This window comes from Entelurus aequoreus, linkage group LG17, assembly GCF_033978785.1.
Source record: "Entelurus aequoreus isolate RoL-2023_Sb linkage group LG17, RoL_Eaeq_v1.1, whole genome shotgun sequence".
Lineage (NCBI taxonomy): Eukaryota > Metazoa > Chordata > Actinopteri > Syngnathiformes > Syngnathidae > Entelurus > Entelurus aequoreus.
In genome coordinates this window covers 7,469,659-7,494,160 of record NC_084747.1, presented here as the reverse complement: position 1 = coordinate 7,494,160, position 24,502 = coordinate 7,469,659, and the positions used below count along the sequence as shown (strand labels likewise).

At 39.5% G+C, this 24,502-nt stretch overlaps 1 protein-coding gene across 1 annotated transcript; it reads left to right on the top strand.

Annotated features, from left to right (window-relative positions):
• Positions 1 to 163: 163 nt before the first annotated feature.
• On the top strand, positions 164 to 23,210 carry LOC133632262 (oocyte zinc finger protein XlCOF8.4-like). Its single transcript, XM_062024604.1, has 3 exons — positions 164 to 441; positions 12,217 to 12,528; positions 21,540 to 23,210. Exons 1-3 carry the CDS (start codon positions 327 to 329, stop codon positions 22,331 to 22,333), a joined length of 1,221 nt encoding a protein of 406 aa, XP_061880588.1. The 5' UTR covers positions 164 to 326; the 3' UTR covers positions 22,334 to 23,210.
• Positions 23,211 to 24,502: the final 1,292 nt, after the last annotated feature.

The window sequence follows — 24,502 nt, the reverse complement described above, 5'->3', positions numbered from 1 at the left end:
TTGTCGATTATTTGATGTTAGATACTTTTACTAACCATTGTTTTAAACTAAGATTAAATTGACTTTATTTTGAAAAAAAAAATGATGTGGAGTAGTAAACGGAAGTTGCGGACTTCTAGCGCATGCGCAAATGTACTTGAAGCCAAGCAAAAAGACGAAGACCGCATGCTATGGTTGTTCGGAGATTCTTCGAATTCACGTTCTTAAAGTCATATGATTCACAGCAAATATAGCAACAAATATCTCAATTGGTATTTTCCAAAGCCACGAAACGTGCATTGAGTTTGGAGCGATATCTGAAGTGAAGATTGAAGACGTGATAGAAGATGGACGACTACTGCTATGCTAAGATGGCGACGTCCGCTAAAAGAGAACATGAAAGAGAATCAGCGCCACCAACTTCCAGCAAATCACCAACGGAGATAAAGACGAAAGATGAAGGTGAGTGACTTGAAGTTTTGTCATTTGAAAGCTATTTGAATTTCAAGGACCTTAAAGTCGAAATTAGCCGGCTTTGTTGAAGAATGTAAAGAAAGAGCCGCCATGATTGTTAGCTTGAAGAAGGCAGTGGAGTTCACATCAGAGGAGATGAAAGAATGCAAAAGTCAAATGAAGAAAGTGGAAGAGCAAAACAAGCGCTTCCCATGTTTGGCAAACGCCACATTTAAAAATATTTAGCTCGCATTACTAAGCTAAGTTATTCATGGAGTCCATCAAGTTATGGGTGAGGGCCGACATCCGGGCAACTGAGCTACATACGGGTTCTTCGAGCCTTAGCAACCAGACTGGCGTTGAAAACAAACCGTTGCCATTACTCTTTAACCTGTCGACCTACGCTGGTTAAACCCGTCATTCTGCCTCCAAAATGCCGAAAAACGGTGTTGTTTTTGGTTGTGCTAACCACAACTGGAAACAGGGAAAACAAAGGTTGTATTTTGTTCTGCCAAAGCGTGATAAAAGCCCACAGAGACGAGACAAATGGCTCGCAGCTTTACACCGGGAAAACGAGGACGGTTCTCACTGGAGTCCCCCAAAGTCCCGGGTCGTGTGTTCGGATCACTTCGTTTCTGGTAAATAAAAGCAGTGTTGGGTTAGTTACTGAAAACCAGTAACTGGTTACAATTACTAGTTACTTTATTTCAAAAGTAACTCAGTTACTAACTCAGTTACTTACACCAAAAAGTAATGCGTTACTGTGAAAAGTAACTATTTAATTACTTCTTTTTTCCCCCCCTTTTTTAAGGCTCCCATTAATGCCCTTTTAGCCTTCATTTCAGTACTGTTATTGCACTGGAGAATAATACCATCTGTTGATCAACTTGACATGCATTTGCATCACTGAACTCAGAAAGCAATGTGGTCTACATACAACACACAAACAATGTGGTCTACATACAACACACAAACAATGTGGTCTACATACAACACACAAACAATGTGGTCTACATACAACACACAAACAATGTGGTCTACATACAACACACAAAGACAAAGATATGTTTCAAAGGGCCAATTTATTTCAGGCCAGAAAAAATTGACAAAACTATTTTAAATAGCTGCAACATAATGGCACTTTAACTTTAACTCTAAGTAGATAGGATCTTTGATCCAAGACACAACTTACATTTAACTAAAATGTTATTTTCTTTGTGCTCGACAAAAGAAAAGTATTGAGAATGTCTCCATGTTAAAAAACTCGACTTCTGGCTTCACCATGATGTCTTGTTAGTTGTTATGAGAGTAGCGCGTGTGTGTGTGTGTGTGTGTGTGTGTGTGTGTGTGGCCCTTTAAGATATGACAACATGTGAGGTGAGTGACGTCAGTGAGTGAGTGGGCGAGAGAGGTGAGGGAGCGGCGACAGTGAGTGAGTGCAGGTGTTCTAGCTTGGTGGATGGCTGCGTCCAATGAAGTCACAAATTTGCAACAAACCGCCGGGCTCGTCATTCACCCTCAGCTGTAAAGACCCTCTTCCGGGTAAAGTGAAGGTTATTAGCCCCGAAGTACGGCTCTGGAGGAATGTCTCCCCTGCGGGGAGGCGTGCTTTCCCCCACCCACAGAAAGCACGCCTCTTATTTTCCACCGGAGCGCTCCAATAAAACACACTCAGATCTTCTGTTTCTAGCCGAGACTACATAAAAATAACGCAGTAACGCATCATGCAGCAACGGTAACTGAGTTACTGCATATAAAAAATAACGCGTTAGATTACTAGTTACCGCCGAAACTAACGGCGTTACAGTAACGCGTTACTTAGTAACGCGTTAGTCCCAACACTGAATATAAGGAACAAAAATCCACCTTCTTAACCACAACTTGGCTATACCGTCCATGCTAATGTTGTACTTGTTGAATTTGTACCTTATAACGTTCGACAGCTGAAGTTGTTGTACAAAAATAACATGCGGTATATACTATATAGTCTATAGCCTGTATAGGCTATTTTCGAAAACCGGTTTCGTTTAAATTTGAATCGGCTTTCTATAGATATGAAATAATATACCTGGTGCGCTTGTGAGGTAGACATATAGATTTCCAAATTCCATGTCCGGCCATTGTGTAGGATTATCAGTCCACGCATCTGCTGGAAGGCGGTAAGGGCAGTCGTTTAATCCAACTACAGAACATTTTAACTCGTATCTTAACCTAGCCCTAGTAGGGCTGGACAATTAATCCCATTTTAATCTCAACTTCATTCAAGACATGACACGATCATAAACATGTTATTGTAAAAAAAAGAGAAGAAAAAAAGATGAACAGCCCGCGGAACGTGCATGCAAATTCTTGAGCCTGTAACGGTTAAAGGGATGAGTGAGTGTATGATTGAAAAAAAGACCATGTCTACTAGAATGTGATACTTTTTATTTGACACAGTGCTAGTATGTCTAATCAGAAGGGGTGTAACGGTACACAACAATTTTGGTTCGGTACGTACCTCGGTTTAGAGGTCACGGTTCGGTTCATTTTCGGTACAGTAAGAAAACAACAAAATATACATTTTTGGGTTATTTATTTACCAAATTTGTAAACAATGGCTTTATCCTTTTAACATTGGGAGCACTATAATAATTCTTCCCACGTTAATCAACATTAAACTGCCTCAAGTTGTTGCTCAGATTAAATAAAATGACACAACTTTTCTTCTACATATAAAAAGTGCAACATTAAACGGTTTCAAGTCAACTCATCATGCTTAATTTATTACAGCATTTGGGAAGCCTGTAGTTGATTTTTATTATGTAAATGTTATATTTTTATCAACATGTGATAGCAGGGACCCTGCCATTCAAAACTAGGCTGCTACATTACTAATGATTAATGTAATGTAGTGGATTGTCCGAAGCTTAAACAGGCAACAAAAGTAGTTTAGTACAACAATTTTGTTTACCCATTATCAGAAGTGCAGGTTGAATTAAGTTAGCCGTGCAGACTTCCGTCAGACTACCCCAGGGCAGCTGTGGCTACGAAAGTAGCTTACCACCACCAGGTGTGAATGAATGATGGGTTTTTAACATGTAAAGCGACTTTGGGTACTTAGAAAAGCGCTATATAAATCCCAGGTATTATTATTATTATAGACCACATGTACTCCGGAGTAAACAAGACACACACAAGCCAAAATCACTGTCGAGTTCCGGTCTTCTGACATTTTTTATATGTCTCTTGTGCGTCATTGTTTTTTATCTAGTGCGTCATAATTATTTTGTTTTGGTTTTGTCTGTTCCAAAACAACCTTGTATCTCTTAGTCATATTTGGAAAATCTAAACATTCTGTAGACAGGTTGGCATAACTCCATATTCACCTTTGTCCCACTGGTCCAGTCAATGGCACAAAATGGAAGAGAATTGAAAATGAGCGGACATTCTTATTAGACATGCAATATAGGTCAAAGGTCAGAAATTCTACTACATACCCGCCTTCCAGGGTCTTAAGACCCTGGACCAAAACAATTTCTGATGTAGACCACTAAGTTAAATCTCTACCACAGATAGAGGCAAAAACCTCAATGTTTTTATACGAGGCAAAAATTCCGTCTATGACCCTCCTTCAGAGCGATCGCTGTTACCAGCCTGCAGTAAAACCATCTCACAGAACACAATTAGTGTTATTACCCTTTGATTTGGTAAAGGAATAACAAATACTTTGATCATGAACATCATTGAACATAAATAGATGAATGTATATAGACTTATGACTGTAAGACATTTGCAAAAATATTTTTCCCGGCATTTGCAATGAATGTAGTTACCAATATTGTTAATTATCAATTTATTTTGAACACACAACTGAATTTCGTATGAGTCCATGTTCGATTAGTGCTCGTATAGATGGCTCGGTGGTGCCTCAGGCTGGTGGCCTGCCGACACCTCGTTGGGCTTTTGGCTGCCTTGGTGAAGAAAGAGATCCACTCAAACAGTCTGTCTCTGTCTCTTCTTGGGGTGTGGTTCAGTCCATTGGGCAGACTGTGCAATGGCATGTGCGCGCTGGCCGCTTTGGGGAAAAGCTGAGAAAAAGTTGGAGCTGTGGGGGCCTTGGGGAAGGCGGGGGCAGAGTATGGGGCGTGGGGCTTTGGTCCAGGCCTCCTCGCCGCTTCGGCACTCCCGACACTTCTTTCCACAGCTGCTGGAGTCCTGGTGGACATATTGGCTGGCAACCTTAGTTGTTCTCGTCATCGCTGGCAAGGTGTTGTCTCTCCTCTCGGTTCCTTCCAGTCAGGTATCGGGTGTTGGTCCTGGATTGGCTTTGACCGTGCCCCTTTTAGCGAGTGCAAGGGAATCTGGAGTGGCTGCTTTCATCCTCAAATCTGCACAGAGGAACTGGCACACAAATTCTACATTTTGCAAACTTACCATTTTGGTCTCATGGTCTTTCCACCTTCCTAGGAAGCTGCTGGTCCTGAGAAGTGCTGATCTTGTGACTGAAGATGATAACCTGTTTTCTTAAAATAGGTGCCGTTGTTTGACCTAATCTTTTTGGGCAAACCATGTCGGGATATTAGATAATTCACAAAACATTTAATTACTGAATTGGCACCCTCCTTTGAGGTTGGGGTTGCTTTCGCCAACCACTGCAATTGTCAATCTAAATCCTTACGTTCCTTTATCCTTGTACCGGATTGATCATATTGATTAAATAAAACCTCAACACGCTCAAACTTGACCCAATCCAAACTCACCTCCCCCCTCTGTCCCTCTCACAGGGACAGTGTTAGTCGTAGTAATAGTAATAGTAGTAGTAGTAGTGGTAGTAGTAGTAGTTTCAGAAAAATCCAAGAAAAAGAAAAGGCAGATGATAGTCAAGCGCAGCAAGAACAGAGGCGGAGGACAGGTCATGTTTGAGGTCACTGTTCGCTTTTGCAATAGTACTTTGATATTTTACAACACCTAGTGAATTATTGTGGCCTCAATAATTCACTAAATAGTTGTATTTAGTTTAGTCTATCTATGATGGGACAATGCACGGAAACATTAAGTTCAGAAACAGATATGTTCTGTACCAGATTCTGTACTAGCTTGTTTACATTATGAGGAGAAAACTATCATTTACGGGGGATATTGATTTTTGAAATAGGTCAAGTAAAATAAAATAAAAACACAAATGTATTTCAGTTTTAGGAGTTAAATGATGTACCATCCTCAGTGATGAGCTGAACACATGTAGTTTTTTGTTATGGTTTTGGAGTCCCTTGAAAAGTAAAGTTTTTTTAACATTATAAAATATAGTAACAATTACTTTCATCTTTTAACGTTGATGTTCCAGGTAATTTAATGTTCAGTAATTGTATATCATAGGCCAATATAAGCTTTGGCTTCCGCCTATTCTTTTTTCGGTCATTCTTTTTTCTTTTCTGTGTGTAAATGTGTATGATTGTTAATATGTCTAATTTACTGTTAAACTGCTCACACAAATTGGTTGATGGTTGATGGTTGATTATATGACCAAAATAAACCTATTTCATTTATTCATTCATTATCTATCGCACTCATAGTTTTATTCCATTTTGCATGTAATTATTCCTATTGATTTCTTCCCATTTCACTCAAACAACTAAACAAACAAACAAATAAACAAACTTGCAGCTAACCACAATCAACAGCATACCATTTACGAATACCTTCATTTGTCACTTTCTCATCTTTTCTTCACTTTCGTTTTCCTTTACAAACAACATCCTGTATCCATCTCTTCCTTACACTTCACACAATGTTTCTATTTTCTGTTCTCATAGAAACCATTCACATAACGTAAGGTTATAAACATCCTTTTCCCATATTTTCTCAAACCATCCTCTTCACCCTCCTTCTGTTTTTTCACCTGCTCTCTCTTCCTCTCTCTCTCACTTTCTCTCCTTCTCTCACAATACAAACACAATAATCCAAAATAATCAGTCTTATAAAATAATTTTAGCTTTAGATATGATTTAGGGCAGTGGTTTTCAACCTTTTTTTCCCAGTAAAATAAAAAAATAAAATACAGCATAATGTCATCATTTTCTGATTTATTAAATTGTATAACAGTGCACCATATTGCTCATTTGTTGTGGTCTTACTTGACTTATTTGGACAAACCTTCTTTGGATATTGTAATAGAGATCCATCTGGGCTCGTGAACTTAATTCTAAATATTTATTTTGTTGAAGAATTATTCTTCTATAATTATATTTATAAAGGATTTTGAATTGTCGCTATTTTAAAATATTTAAAATCTCAGGTACCCCTTGGCATACCTTCAAGTACCCCCCCTTTTTTTGTCCGGGCGGAAACACCATATCCTCCTTTGAGAACTACTGGTTTAGCCTATAAAAATCCTTTGTCTCATACATCATTAGACTGTACAACTCCTCTTTGGGGGGGCTAGGATGACAGGGAATGCAAAACAATAACAGTGCAATACTTTTTTATATCATGGTCGTTAATGCCTAGTTTCTCTTATTTTACTGTTCTATTTTTATTCTCCTTGTAATATTTTTCCATTTTGTTTCCATTTATACCCTTAGTTACTGTTTACTTTTTACTTCTTCTTCCTGAGGGAACTCTCCTGAAGGAATCAATAACGTTTTATCTGTCTATCTATCTATTACTAACCCGAGCACAATTCATGACGTCATGGTCATCTTGCAGACAGTTGTTTCCATTTAGTTTTATTCTCTACATGTAATTCTACACGCACCAATGTCACATAGAAATTTGCTTTCTTTGTTATTTATTTACATTATTATTTCTGGTTTACTTGCTGTCTGTTTACTTAAGTTCTCATATTTTGGTCTGTCTTCCTTCTGATTAGAATTTGTTTAACGCTTCTCTACGTTTTGTTTTGACAATGGCGCTGAGTGTTGGCGACTCTTTATCTGTACTTCTTCAGACTCTATGTTTCACAGTTTGCACAGATACCCTTAGATGTTTTAGAATATAAATTTAACTTTTATTTTATTGTGTGTTTATTCCTAAAAAAAATTAAAATGTCAATGTATAATCAATGTATCTTTATCAAATTTAAATTCAATATTATTAATTTATTTGTTGTATAACTATTAATTCAAAGTTACAATGTGTCCTAATCTATGATGTGTGCGTGTGTGTGTGTGTTTGTCTCAACTTCCACACAGGAACTGGATGGATCAGATAAGCAGCAAGGCTGTTTAATACAGTATATTACACACATAATTAATGACTAATGAATTTAACAATGCTTCAATGTCCCAGTCCAAATGTATGTATTGATATTTAAATGTTTATTTATTCATATACAGTATATTTTATTTTTCCTATTATCAAAACCAACCTGTCAGCCTTCTCTTCAGATTGAGTACAGCTGTCCACTATATATATATATATATATATATATATATATATATATATATATATATATATATATATATATATATATATATATATATATATATATATATATATATATATATATAGTTTTTTATTTATTTATTTATTTATTCTTTAAACCTAGCTCAATGCTAAACTAGCTCAATGCTATCCTAGCTCAATGCTAACCTAGCTCAATGCTATGCTAACAGTGTCACACCTCTTCGGCCCAATGCCTCGTACAGCTGACACTCACACAGCCTCGCCACTTCTGACACACTCTTATCTCAAAATGTCTCCCAGCTGAGACTCCTTTTTTTTCTGTATATGCGTCACACAGTCACTCACACAGAGAATTTACCAGCACAGTTAAAAGTAAATGCAATAGACAACTATTTTTCTCATCCAGAATCACAGTTGTATCATATCAGAACCTTAATAATAAGAACAACATTTATCATTCACTCTTAGATGGACAAATAGTCAAGTTTAAGGAGGGTATTCTGGACTTCCCTGCTTAGGCTGCTGCCCCTGCGATCCAACCTCCGAGAGCGGGATAAGATAATTAAATGGATAGATCATTCACTCATATGTTTTCTGTACATAAACTTTGTCTACTTTCTCACACGCACAAACATTTTAGACAATTTCCCAACTTTTACAGATAGCGGGGCTGTGAGAAAAAGCGTGAAGGGAGGTTGCGAGAGGGGGGGGGGGAAAGGAAGGGGGGAATTAAACCAGATAAGAGACCAGGTGCTACACAAAAGTTATGAAATTACGCATATATCTAAATGTACCAACATAAACTGACTCACTCAATACACACACATTTCAGCATTCATCATTATACACACACATTGTTAAATTACAATACCACCCCATTGTCCGGACAAATATAAACAACTAATGCACACGTGCTTTTGTGGAATCGGCCGTCTCATATCACAAAAACCAGGTTCCATCATTGCTCATAAAACGGCGATTAACCCGTTTCATTGGAGCAGCACCTGCGTTATCAAACTGACCAACACGGATCACTGGCCTCTAAGGCGCCATAGGACCACCAGGAATCACCCAGCAATCCTACAGACATCGTGTCTGGTCAGTCCCATACAGTTTCACCAAGTTTCACCAAAGCTCTACCATATGGAGCCCGAGACGCCACCTGTCTATTCTGCAGCCATTAAACAGATTCGTGACAACTTGGCTCAGTTGATCTCCTTTACCGGAGTCACTGAATGGTCACCTAATATGAGGCTTTTTTACACGCTGAGTCACAAGGACTAGGGACCGCTGCAGTTTCCACATAGACAGGTGTCTCACACTTTCACAGACGTATCAATTTTATATGGGCCAAATGTCACACCAGTTAGCAAACCTTGCCTTAAATTTATCTTTGTCCAACTCTGGCTAATTCTGATGCACTTGCAGAAAGAAGCATCCTCTGCCAGCAACGACAGAGGATGAAGAGGTTAAAAGAAATTTTTCGTCTCATATCGTCTGTGCTTCTACACTCCAAACCACCAAAATTCTAATAACAATCCCCTTATGTTAAAAACAAGAAATCACAAGTTTTCAACAAACACACAGACAAATAATCACATATAAAACAACTCAATCCAACCATAATTTACCCCATCCCAGGTTGTTTTTGGAGAACCTGACTAAACCTATCTTTTATCAAAAATAGATTCAGCAATTAGTCTTATCGATCCGGCTCTCTCCAGGCAGAAAATGTTTACACTTTAAAGCAAACTGCTTACCTTGTGATGCGCGCGTGCAGCACACTGTCTGCCTGACAGAGAGAGCGGGAGCGGCTGTCGACCTGTAGCTTCTAAACCATCCTGTTCGTGACGCCAATTTGTGTAGTGGATTGTCCGAAGCTTAAACCGGCAACAAAAGTAGTTTAGTACAACAATTTTGTTTACCCATTATCAGAAGTGCAGGTTGAATTAAGTTAGCCGTGCAGACAGACCACATGTTACTCCGGAGTAAACAAGACACACACAAGCCAAAATCACTGTCGAGTTCCGGTCTTCTGCCATTTTTTATATGTCTCTTGTGCGTCATTGTTTTTTATCTAGTGCGTCATAATTATTTTGTTTTGGTTTTGTCTGTTCCAAAACAACCTTGTATCTCTTAGTCATGTTTGGAAATTCTAAACATTCTGTAGACAGGTTGGCACAACTCCATATTCACCTTTGTCCCACTGGTCCAGTCAATGGCACAAAATGGAAGAGAATTGAAAATGAGCGGACATTCTTATTAGACATGCAATATAGGTCAAAGGTCAGAAATTCTACTACAGTAACTATAGCACATTTTTTAAGCTTCTCAGGTTTAATTCTTTCCCATTCTTGCTTGATGTACAGCTTAAGTTGTTCAACAGTCCGGGGGTCTCCGTTGTGGTATTTTAGGCTTCATAATGCACCACACATTTTCAATGGGAGACAGGTCTGGACTACAGGCAGGCCAGTCTAGTACCCGCACTCTTTTACTATGAAGCCACGTTGATTTAACACGTGGCTTGGCATTGTCTTGCTGAAATAAGCAGGGGCGTCCATGATAACGTTGCTTGGATGGCAACATATGTTGCTCCAAAACCTGTATGTACCTTTCAGCATTAATGGTGCCTTCACAGATGTGTAAGTTACCCATGCCTTGGGCACTAATACACCCCCATACCATCACACATGCTGGCTTTTCAACTTTGCGTCTATAACAATCCGGATGGTTCTTTTCCTGTTTGGTCCGGAGGACACGACGTCCACAGTTTCCAAAAACAATTTGTGGCCAGCTATTAAGTCGTCTGTTTTCATCGCAAAATTCCACAGTATTCTGGACATCTGTGTTGGTGACTCTTTTGCAATTTGTTTAATGAACAATGAAGACAGCAAAGACGAAAGCTGTAGGTGGGAAGCTGTGTATTAGCGGCTGGCTGCAGCAACACAACCAGGAGGACTTTGAGTTGGATAGCAGACGCGCTACCGTGAGTACGCAGCTTTGGCTTCCAAACATTTGATCGCTTGCCCGTACGTGCGCGCCGCTATGTGCATGTCACGTACGTGACTTTGGGGAAATATATGTGCTGTATGAACTTTACGCAGGTGAACGGTACTTTGGGCTGTGGGATTGAGTGTGTTGTGCGGGTGTTTGATTTGTATTGGTGGGTTATATGGACGGGAGGGGGGAGGTGTTTGTTATGCGGATTAATTTGTGGCATATTAAATATAAGCCTGGTTGTGTTGTGGCTAATAGAGTATATATATGTCTTGTGTTTATTTACTGTTTTAGTCATTCCCAGCCGAATATCAGGTCCCACCCGCCTCTCACAGCATCTTCCCTATCTGAATCGCTTCCACTGCCCTCTAATCCCATCACTCTCACTTTCCTCATCCACAAATCTTTCATGCTCGCTCAAATTAATGGGGTAATCGTCGCTTTCTCGGTCCGAATCGCTCTCGCTGCTGGTGGCCATGATTGTAAACAATGTGCAGATGAGAGGAGCTCCACAACCTGTGACGTCACGCTACTTCCGGTACAGGCAAGGCTTTTTTATCAGCGACCAAAAGTTGCGAACTTTATCGTCAATGTTCTCTACTAAATCCTTTCAGCAAAAATATGGCAATATCGCGAAATGATCAAGTATGACACATAGAATGGACCTGCTATCCCCGTTTAAATAAGAAAATCGCATTTCAGTAGGCCTTTAAGAGTGGCAGTATGTGGGGTGAGTGACGTGAGTAAGTGAGTGGGTGAGTAAGGAGAGGTAGTGGTAGCATGTGCAGGAGTGTTAATAGCATGGTGGATGTCCAGGCTTGTGCCCTGTGGAAATAATAAATAAAGTGAGCAAGCTGTAGCTAATCGACGGCCTCGTCCTTCCGACCAAAGAGCGGAGCTTTATGGACCCAGTGTTACCCCCGACACAACATGGGCCCTGGAGGGAACGTCTCCCCTGCGCTCCTCGACCACGGTCTGGGAGCCCACAAACAGGAAAGGTGTAAAGCAACCCTTGCAGAGCGGCGGCTCCCTGTTTAAAGTGTCACCTTTATTGTTAGTTTAGAAGCCCAAATACCTCCATATTGCACTCCACGCACCCTCTTTATTAACCAGTAGAATTGTCCTTTGTTGCCTTTCTTCCTCTCCACCATGTTATTGCTTGTATGCACTTTGTGTGTGCGTTTTGACACACTCAACATCATGCGCCTCCGCTCTGTAGTCACCGTCGCACAGCAGCATTCAGATGAAAGAACGGTACCGGTACTTTTCAAAGGTGGTATAGTACCGATTTCAATTGATTAATACCACGATACTTTATTAGTAGCAGTATACTGTACAACCCTACTACACACACATACAGTACATAGAAGAAAGTGTGTTTTTGTTGTTTGTGTCTTGCAGACGTCCAGCAGCTGATCGGTAATCCAGAAGAAGTTTCCCCTCAGTTAGGGGGGAGCTCCACTTTGAAGCAGGAGACTCCACAACCACCCTGCATTAAAAAGGAAGAGGAGGAACTCTGCATCACTCAGGAGGGAGAGTGTCTTCTAGGACGAGAGGAAGCTGATTACACCAAGTTTCCACTGAGTATTCTCTCTGTGAAGACTGAAGATGATGAAGAGAAACCACAAGTAGACAACCTCTTAGCTCCACTATCAGATAGTGAGGCTGAAGACGAGGTTGAAGAACCTTTGAGCAGCGATAAAGACTGTGAAGGTGATATGAGGACTCACACTGACAACAAACACTCTGAATGCTCTACAAAGAAGAGAGGTAAAACATGTTTGAGCTGCTCGGTTTGTGCTAAAAGTTTTACTAAAAAGAGCAGTTTGACTAAACACATGAGAACACACACAGGAGAAAAACCCTTTAATTGTTCAGTTTGTGGCAAAAGCTTTTCTCAAAATAGCTCTTTGACTCAACACATGAGAACACACACAGGTGAAAAAAACTTTAATTGTTCAGTTTGTGGCAAAAGCTTTTCTCAAAGTGGCTCTTTGACTGGACACATGACAACACACACAGGTGAAAAACCATTTAATTGTTCAGTTTGTGGCAAATGCTTTTCTTTTAAGAGCAGGTTGACTAAACACATGACAACACACACTGGTGAAAAACCCTTTAAGTGTTCAGTTTGTGGCAAAAGCTTTTCTATTAGGAGCATTTTGACTCAACACCTGAGAACACACACAGGTGAAAAACCCTTTAAGTGTTCAGTTTGTGGCAAAAGCATTTCTTTTAAGAGCAGTTTGACTAAACACATGAGAACACACACTGGTGAAAAACCCTTTAATTGTTCAGTTTGTGGCAGAAACTTTTCTCATAATAGCTCTTTGTGTCGACACATGAGAACACACGCTGGAGAAAAACCATTTAGTTGTTCAGTGTGCTGTAAAAGGTTCACACATAATGCTGACGCAGTAAAACACATAAGAACACACAAGGGAAAATAACCTATTAGCTGTTTAGTTTGTGGTATGTTGCTCATATGTGGTGACATCCACCCTACCCAGGACCTCCTCACTGCTTCTTTCACAAATATCTGAGGTATTCATACAAACTTGGATTATTTGGAGCATAATCTTATCCACTCATGACCCCATGTCTTCTCTGTATCTGAAACCTTGCTGAACAGTAAGATAGATGATGCTTCAAGTGCTTGGTTACTCCTTCTTCAGTCCTGGGGCCTCATGTGTCAAGTTTGTGCACGCTCAAAAACCTGCACTACACCCTTTTTCACTGCAAAGTTGAGCTGTATCAAAACTGACGTTGACGCATAAGTGATGCCGGGTAACTGTTTGCATAACAAACTGCCAACTTTTACTCCTCAAACTGGTTGATGTACAAATCAGAGACTTATGAACAATTAACCCCCAACACCCACAACCCAACCCCCACCTCCCTCGACATTCGGGCATAACAGGTTCAATCTGGCCCGCGAGATGAGTTTGCGAAGTGTAAAATTCAGCTGCATTTTTAATGAAAGAAACTGCTGTTCTAAATGTGTCCACTGGATGTCACATTAGCAATTCTGTCAGGCAAGCAAATAGCATAGCAAGTATACCAAGCAAGAGGTAGACGGTAAAGCGGGGCTGTGACTCCTCCCCCTCCACCCAACGTAAAACAGGAGTAAAATAAGCAATCAGTAACCCCACTTAAAATGCAGCATGAGACACTGCACACTGATATAGTTCTGTGAAAATGATTGTCTTCTGTGCAAATGTAAAGAAAGTGAACAGTGTGTGATTTACTGCAATACTGTCAGTCTTTTCACTTTTTATTTGTGCTTTGTTGAAATTGTTCACACATTGCACAGCTTTTATTTTTCTATCAATACACATTATGTCTGTCAGACAGGAAGTAACTCAACACTCTTGAATAGTTTCTACCTCAGTTTGTATGGTTTGTTGAGTTAGCACAGGATTAATATGTGGAAATGACAAATGAGGTAGTTGATACATAGAATAGTTTTTATTCATGCTTTATTTTGTTTTTTGTTCAATCCTAGATGGGTTGTGACTTAAAGTTTAATAGAAACACTGAGATTAAGTTTAAGTTCATTGCGTTCTTTAAGGTGTTTTTGAAAATGCACCATTTTTTTCCCTCAGAATTTTTAACTAACTTGAAGTGTTTTGTCAAGAGGATTATTTGTGATGTGTACATTGTCCGAATGTGATCGTTCTATTTTGGGTTGAAGTAAAATAAAGAAAACAATCTGTCGTATTTTGAAGTTATCATGCCATGATTTTACCCGTCCTGCCCACGTGGAAATAGATTTTCCTCCATGTGGCCCCTGAGCTAAAATGAGTTTGACACCCCTGCTGTAATGTGACTCATGTGAGCAGGTTACTGTATAAACACATTTTGTTATAAGTTATAAAAATGTGTTCAGTTCTCAGAGACACATCAATGTCAGGCTGACAATCGCTCTTCCGCTTTCTCCAAACACGAGAACAAAGCAGCTCCTACTGACTTGTGATTGGTCAGACCGTGCCCATCTTAATCACATGGCTCATTTCAATATAATAAATTGTGATGTAACACAATTGAATATCTTATATGCTCAGACAGTAATGTGTTTATATAAGTTTAGATTGTGTTATGGTGTTTGTAATGGGGAAAGACGTTAATGTGTCTTGTTTTCATGTTTGCATTTAAGATAGTTGACATTTAGCATGATAGCTGTTAACTGGCGATTAGTGATGTTAAGTGCCTAAGATGGTAGTTATTGATTAGCAGTGTGATGAGGGCTTTCTGCTGGTGAGTGATTAGCACTACAGTTAGAGCCACCTATCGCTAGGTAGAAATGAGCAGTTTCACCAACATTTTTATGTGAAACCATATTACTAACTGTCTGGTGTTTTACAGGATTCATGGAAGTTTATTGTCATAGCAGCACACGATACACATGAGATGGCACACAATTTAGTAGCACGTGAACAATAGGATTGGTCCTGGTGGAGATCTACACTCTTAGTGCTTTTCTTCTTTATTCAGAGTAATCATTTGACTTTCTAAAGGTTTTTAACTAAAACAACTAAGTAGCTTGAAAAATATTTCTGATTCTTGTAGTATTTAAAATGTAGGATTTTTTTTCTTCGATGTTTGCCCTTTTTCTGGTTTGAACAACAGCCATGGAAAAAGTCTGTGCACGTGCTTGTATATATATATATTTTATTTTCAAACAGTAGTTGTCCATTATTTGATGTTAGATACTTTTGCCAACCATTGTTTTAAAATAAGATTAAATTGCCTTTATTTTGAAAAAAAGAAATGATGTGGAGTAGGAAACGGAAGTTGCGGACTTCCAGCGCATGCGCAAATGTACTTGAAGCCAAGCAAAAAGAGAAGACCGCATGCTATGGTTGTTCGGAGATTCTTCGAATTCACGATCTTAAAGTCATATGATTCACAGCAAATATAGCAACAAATATCTCAATTCGCATTTTCCAAAGCCACGAAACGTGCATTGAGTTTGGAGCGATATCTGAAGTGAAGATTGAAGACGTGATAGAAGATGGACGACTACTGCTATGCTAAGATGGCGACGTCCGCTAAAAGAGAACATGAAAGAGAATCAGCGCCACCAACTTCCAGCAAATCACCAACGGAGATAAAGACGAAAGATGAAGGTGAGTGACTTGAAGTTTTGTCATTTGAAAACTATTTCAAGCCCTTAAAATTGAAATTAGCCGGCTTTGTTGAAGAATGTAAAGAAAGAGCCGCCATGATTGTTAGCTTGAAGAAGGCAGTGGAGTTCACATCAGAGGAGATGAAAGAATGCAAAAGTCAAATGAAGAAAGTGGAAGAGCAAAACAAGCGCTTCCCATGTTTGGCAAACGCCACATTTCAAATATTTAGCTCGCATTACTAAGCTAAGTTATTGATGGAGTCCATCAAGTTATTGGATGGATGTTAGAGTGGACATAACAGCCACTATCTCGAAGTCATCCTCCATCTTGTAAACACTGTAGCAGCTAGTGAAAGTTTAAAGGCCTACTGAAATGAATTTTTTTTATTTAAACAGGGATAGCAGATCTATTCTGTGTGTAATACTTGATCATTTCGCGACATTGCCGTATTTTTGCTGAAAGGATTTAGTATAGAACAACGACGATAAAGATCGCAACTTTTGGTATCTGATAAAAAAAGGCTTGCCCCTACCGGAAGTAGCGTGACGTAGTCAGTTGAACATATACGCAAAGTTCCCTATTGTTTACAATCATGGCCGCATGAAGTGAGAGAGATTCGGACCGACAAAGCGACGATTTCCCCATTAATTTGAGCGAGGATAAAAGATTTGTGGATGAGGAAAGTGCAAGTGAAGGACTAGTGGGGAGTTGAAGCTATTCAGATAGGGAAGATGCTGTGAGAGGCGGGGGTGACCTGATATTCAGCTGGGAATGACTACAACAGTAAATAAACACAAGACATATATATACTCTATTAGCCACAACACAACCAGGCTTATATTTAATATGCCACAAATTAATCCCGCATAAAAACACCTGCGTGTTTGTTATGCTAGCTACTAGCTCGAGCTAGTTATAGCTCGAGCGGTATATGGACGGGATCCCGTCCATAAAACCCGCGAATACAATTCAAACACCTGCACAACACACACACTCACTCAGCCCAAAGGACCGTTCACCTAACCCAAGGTTCATAAAGCTTATATATTTAACCAAAGTTACGTACGTGTCATGCACGTACGGGCAAGCGATCAAATGTTTGGAAGCGTACTCACGGTATCGCGTCTGCGTCTGTTAACGGAGTCAAACTCCTTCTGGTAAGAGTCTCTGCTGTCCGAGTTCTTCGATCTTGACTGCATCTTTCGGGAATGTAAACAATGAAACACCGACTGTGTTGTGTTGCTGGCTTCCCTCGCAAAATACTCCGCTTCGCACCGACTTTCTTCTTTGCTTGCTCAGCTTCTTTCTCCATAATGCAATGAAAAAATTGCAACAGATTCACCAACACAGATGTCCAGAATACTGTGGAATAATGAGATGAAAACACAGCTGTTTCGTATTGGCTTCAATGGGGAAGCCATACCTCTGTTAAACTGGCTACGTCACGCGCATACGTCATCCTCCAAAGGCGTTTTGAACCGGAAGTGTGGCGGGAAATTTAAAATGTCACTTTATAAGTTAACCCGGCCGTATTGGCATGTGTTGCAATTTAAGATTTCATCATTGATATATAAACTATCAGACTGCGTGGTCGCTAGTAGTGGCTTTCAGTAGGCCTTTAAAATGATGTTGTTGCGCCAGGATTTGATTTTGAGCATTTTTTAATTGTATTTCCTAGTTCTTAGTAGGGCTGGACAATTAATCCCATTTTAATCTCAACTTCATTTAAGACATGACACGATCATAAACATGTTATTGTAAAAAAAGATGAACAGCCCGCGGAACGTGCATGTAAATTCTTCAGCCTGTAACGGTTAAAGGGATGAGTGAGTGTATGATTGAAAAAAAGACCATGTCTACTAGAATGTGCTACTTTTTATTTGACACAGTGCTAGTATGTCTAATCTGTAATCACTGAACTCAACAAAAAAGTAAGACCACATGATTTTCGCTTTAATGTAACCCCCAGAATTGGCCACTAAAACAGAATCTGCTAGTAAACGCAGAATTTCACGGAAATGGACATAAATGTGAGTGAAATGTTGTCATTGTGAGGAGAAGGAACATTTGTTTGGGACAATAATGTGTCCGGTACCCCTCGTTCATCCCCGAAACACTCAACCACCCTGTCCTGAACTAAACAATGTGGAGACGGCCACTTGAAACAGCGACTAAACTATGAAGCTAAAGCTAGCAAGAACAATCCACACACCACAAATCACTTCTTGTGTTGTTGTGAACGGCATCACGATGTAAGATCAATGTACAAACAGGAAGGCAGTCGCAACTTGAGAGGCTTTCTTTATTTTACAGCCTCGAGTTTTCTCAAAACTCACACTTTCCGTTTTGATTGATTGATTGGTTGATTGATTTTAGAAAATGTTATTCATGACACAAAAAGCAAACAATCTATTGTGTAAAATAAGTGTGAGAGGTAAGAAACGGCATACAGAAAAATGTAAACAGAAAACCTGAATTAGATTAGTTTTTCATATTGCTATAGTCGTTTTAATTTATTGTTACTATGATTGTTATTTTACGCGTTATTTATTTGTTACTAATGTATATCTGGTTGTTGTTTTAGATTATATTTAAAATTGAGTTTTGGTGATAATGTTTTTATGTTTTCAAATTAATAAAAAAATTGTGTTATTTATCGTGATTCCAAAATAATTGTGATTATTATGTTTTGCCATAATTGTCCAGCCCTAGACGAGGTATTGGAAAGGACTTCACAATAAACTATGTATCACGGTACTTGAGTCACGATACAATAGTCTATTGTAATATTGTGACATGGAGTTTTACTGACATTTTTACAAAGTCACTGAACATTTTCAAAAACTACTTAAAATTAATGTTGTATAAATGTATTCTTGATGACAGTTATTATTTATTGGACAAACTGTGTCAAAAACAAAGTAAATAAAATGATCATTGCAGTTGTACAGAAAGTGGATCAAATTTCTTGCATTTAATATCTAAAAAAGTCCTCTTCTTCTTAACTACTGACTTCTTTCAGATAGATATTATCTTTTTTAGTTTTGCGATGTATTTTAATATTGACTTTTCCCCCACTGTTAGTTTGTAGTATCCTAATGTCCATCACAGCAGATGTTTTCTACTTTCTGTGATTCTAGCTGAACTTTTCTGAGTCTATGACAAGTCATGTAAACATTGATCCATCATTCTGGCAAGGCACTAAATGAATGGCCATGAAACACTACACACTAGGGTTGTCCCCATACCAATAATTTGTTATTGGCAAATTCCGATAGATACTTTTTCAAATAGAGGGTACTACGAAAAATGTCAATATTGGCTTTATTTTAACAGAACATTTAACACTCAGAGTCAAAGAACAATTTTACACGGTTAAAATATAAATTAAAAGGCATTAAACACATTGGGCTTCTCTTGTTGCACTCAAAGAACAATTTACAATTTTCCATATTACATATAGTCTGCTATAATCAAGGATTAGATTAGAATAGAACAGAAATTTTACTCACGTATTAAATGATTCATGATTTATGGTTGCCACTCCTGGTCTGTGCTTTAACAAAAATACAATTATTAATGAAGTACTAAAAACAAAACTATGAATACATGTACACAGATAAGCCATGTAGCAGGTAAAACACATTTATTAAAGACAAAACACAAATGGTAGGAATTTGTTACAAAATGTAGTCATTTCACTTGCATTAGTTGACTGCTAATTGGGCAGTTTTAACTGTGCTAATATTTGGCATCAAGCCAAGCAGCTGTGTGCGCGTCTACGTATCTACTAACCCCAAAAGCAGTGAAGTTGGCACGATGTGTAAATGGTAAATAAAAAGAGAATACAATGATTTGCAAATCCCTTTCAATCTATATTCAATTGAATAGACTGCAAAGACAAGATATTTAACCTTCAAACTGGAAAACTTTATTTTTTGCAAATATTAGCTCATTTGGAGTTTGATGCCTGCAACATGTTTCAAAAAAGTTGGCACAAGTGTCAAAAACATCCCACAGGTGAACAGGCAAATTGGGAACAGGTGGGTGCCATGATTGGGTATAAAAGCAGCTTCCATGAAATGCTCAGTCATTCACAAACAAGGATGGGGGGAGGGTCACCACTTTGACAACAAATATGTGAGCAAATTGTTGAACAGTTTAGGAACAACATTGCTCAACCAGCTATTGCAGAGAATTTAGGGATTTCACCATCTAAGGTCTATAATATCATCAAAAGGTTCAGAGAATCTGGAGAAATCACTGCACGTAACATTGAATGCCCGTGACCTTGGATCCTTCAGGCGGTACTGCATCAAAAACTGACATCAGTGTGTAAAGGATATCACCACGTGGGCTCAGGAACACTTCAGAAAACCATTGCCAGTAACTGCAGTTGGTCGCTACATCTGTAAATGCAAGTTAAAACTCTACTATGCACAGCAAAAGCAATTTATCAACAACACCCAGAAACACAGCAAAAGCCATTTATCAACAACACCCAGAAACGCCGCCGCCTTCGCTGGGCCCGAGCTCATCTAAGATGGACTGATGCAAAGTGGAAAAGTGTTCTGTGGTCTGACGAGTCCACATTTCAAATTGGTTTTGGAAACTGTGGACGTCGAACAAAGAGGAAAAGAACCATTTGGATCGTTCTTGGCGCAAAGTGTAAAAGGCAGCATGTGTGATGGTATGGGGGTGTATTAGTGGCCAAGACATGGGTAACTTACACATCTGTGAAGGCACCATTAATGCTGAAAGGTACATACAGCTTTTGGAGCAACATATGTTGCCATCCCAGCAACGTTATCATGGACGCCCCTGCTTATTTCAGCAAGACAATGCCAAGCACGGTGGCAGAGGGCTTAGTGCATCTGCCTCACAATACGAAGGTCCTAAGTAGTCCTGGGTTCAATCCTGGGCTCAGGATCTTTCTGTGTGGAGTTTGCATGTTCTCCCCGTGACTGCGTGGGTTCCCTCCGGGTACTCCGGCTTCCTCCCACCTCCAAAGACATGCACCTGGGGATAGGCCCCTCCCACCTCCAAAGACATGCACCTGGGGATAGGCCCCTCCCACCTCCAAAGACATGCACCTGGGGATAGGTTGATTGGCAACACTAAATTGGCCCTAGTGTGTGAATGTGAGTCTGTCTATCTGTGTGGCCCTGCGATGAGGTGGCGACTTGTCCAGGGTGTACCCCGTCTTCCGCCCAATTGTAGCTGAGATAGGCTCCAGCGCCCCCCGCGACCCCGAAGGGAATAAGCGGTAGAAAATGGATGGATGGAATGGAATGCCAAGCCACGTGTTACAACAGCGTGGCTTCATAGTAAAAGAGTGCAGGTACTAGACTGGCCTGCCTGTAGTCCAGACCTGTCCCCCATTGAAAATGTGTGGCGCATTATGAAGCCTAAAATAGCACAAGGGAGACCCCCGGACTGTTGAACAACTTAAGCTGTACATCAAGCAAGAATGGGAAAGAATTCCACCTGAGAAGCTTCAAAAATGTGTCTCCTCAGTTCCCAAACCTTTACTGAGTGTTGTTAAAAGGAAAGGCCATGTAACACAGTGGTGAACATTTTTGCAATGTTTTGCAGACGTCCAGCAGCTGATCGGTAATCCAGAAGAAGTTTCCCCTCAGTTAGGGGGGAGCTCCACTTTGAAGCAGGAGACTCCACAACCACCCTGCATTAAAAAGGAAGAGGAGGAACTCTGCATCACTCAGGAGGGAGAGTGTCTTCTAGGACGAGAGGAAGCTGATTACACCAAGTTTCCACTGAGTATTCTCTCTGTGAAGACTGAAGATGATGAAGAGAAACCACAAGTAGACAACCTCTTAGCTCTATCAGATAGTGAGGCTGAAGACGAGGTTGAAGAACCTTTGAGCAGCGATACAGACTGTGAAGGTGATATGAGGACTCACACTGACAACAAACACTCTGAATGCTCTACAAAGAAGAGAGGTAAAACATGTTTGAGCTGCTCAGTTTGTGGTCAAAGTTTTACTACAAAGACCAATTTGACTCGACACATGAGAACACACACCGGTGAAAAACCTTTTAATTGTTCAGTGTGTGGCAAAAGCTTTTCTCAAAATAGCCATTTGACTCAACACATGAGAACACACACAGGTGAAAAAACCTTTAATTGTTCAGTTTGTGGCAAAAGCTTTTCTCAAAATGGCTCTTTGACTCAACACATGAGAACACACACAGGTGAAAAAACCTTTAATTGTTCAGTTTGTGGCAAAAGCTTTTCTCGAAGTGGCTCTTTGACTCGACACATGACAACACACACAGGTGAAAAACCATTTAGTTGTTCAGTGTGCTGTAAAAGGTTCACACATAATGCAGACGCAGTAAAACACATAAGAACACACAAGGGAAAATAACAAATTAGCTGTTTAGTTTGTGGTATGTTGCTCATATGTGGTGACATCCACCCTACCCAGGACCTCCTCACTGCTTCTTTCACAAATATCTGAGGTATTCATACAAACTTGGATTATTTGGAGCATAATCTTATCCACTCATGACCCCATGTCTTCTCTGTATCTGAAACATTGCTGAACAGTAAGATAGATGATGCTTCAAGTGCTTGGTTACTCCTTCTTCAGTCCTGGGGCCTCATGTGTCAAGTTTGTGCACGCTCAAAAACCTGCACTACACCCTTTTTCACTGCAAAGTTGAGATGTATCAAAACTGACGTTGACGCATAAGTGATGCCGGGTAACTGTTTGCATAACAAACTGCTAACTTTTACTCCTCAGACTGGTTGATGTGCAAATCAGAGACTTATGAACAATTAACCCCCAACACCCACAACCCAACCCCCACCTCCCTCGACATTCGGGCATAACAGGTTCAATCCGGCCCGCGAGATGAGTTTGCGAAGTGTAAAATTCAGCTGTATTTTTAATGAAAGAAACTGCTGTTCTAAATGTGTCCACTGGATGTCACAATAGCAATTCTGTTAGGCAAGCAAATAGCATAGCAAGTATACCAAGCAAGAGGTAGACGGTAAAGCGGGGCTGTGACTCCTCCCCCTCCACCCAACGTAAAACAGGAGTAAAATAAGCAATCAGTAACCCCACTTAAAATGCAGCATGAGACACTGCACACTGATATAGTTCTGTGAAAATGATTGTCTTCTGTGCAAATGTAAAGAAAGTGAACAGTGTGTGATTTACTGCAATACTGTCAGTCTTTTCACTTTTTATTTGTGCTTTGTTGAAATTGTTCACACATTGCACAGCTTTTATTTTTCTATCAATACACATTATGTCTGTCAGACAGGAAGTAACTCAACACTTGAATAGTTTCTACCTCAGTTTGTATGGTTTGTTGAGTTAGCACAGGATTAATATGTGGAAATGACAAATGAGGTAGTTGATACATAGAATAGTTTTTATTCATGCTTTATTTAGTTTTTTGTTCAATCCTAGATGGGTTGTGACTTAAAGTTTAATAGAAATACTGAGATTAAGTTTAAGTTCATTGCGTTCTTTAAGGTGTTTTTGAAAATGCACTATTTTTTCCCCTTGAAGTGTTTTGTCAAGAGGATTGTTTGTGATGTGTGCATTTTCCGAATGTGATTGTTCTATTTTGGGTTGAAGTAAAATAAAGAAAACCATCTGTCGTATTTTGAAGTTATCATGCCAAGATTTTACCCGTCCCGCCCACATGGAAATAGATTTTTCTGCATGCGGCCCCTGAGCTAAAATGAGTTTGACACCCCTGCTGTAATGTGACTCATGTGAGCAGGTTACTGTATAAACACATTTTGTTATAAGTTATAAAAATGTGTTCAGTTCTCAGAGACACATCAATGTCAGGCTGACAATCGCTCTTCCGCTTTCTCCAAACACGAGAACAAAGCAGCTCCTACTGACTTGTGATTGGTCAGACCGTGCCCATCTTAATCACATGGCTAATTTCAATATAATAAATTGTGATGTAACACAATTGAATATCTTATATGCTCAGACAGTAATGTGTTTATATAAGTTTAGATTGTGTTATGGTGTTTGTATTGGGGAAAGACGTTAATGTGTCTTGTTTTCATGTTTGCATTTAAGATAGTTGACATTTAGCATGGTAGCTGTTAACTGGCGATTAGTGATGTTAAGTGCCTAAGATGGTAGTTATTGATTAGCAGTGTGATGAGGGCTTTCTGCTGGTGAGTGATTAGCACTACAGTTAGAGCCACCTATCGCTAGGTAGAAATGAGCAGTTTCACCAACATTTTTATGTGAAACCATATTACTAACTGTCTGGTGTTTTACAGGATTCATGGAAGTTTATTGTCATAGCAGCACACGATACACATGAGATGGCACACAATTTAGTAGCACGTGAACAATAGGATTGGTCCTGGTGGAGATCTACACTCTTAGTGCTTTTCTTCTATATTCAGAGTAATCATTTGACTTTCTAAAGGTTTTTAACCAAAACAACTAAGTAGCTTGAAAATATTTCTGTGTTTCTTGTAGTATTTAAAATGTAGGATTTTTTTTCTTCGATGTTTGCCCTTTTTCTGGTTTGAACAACAGCCATGGAAA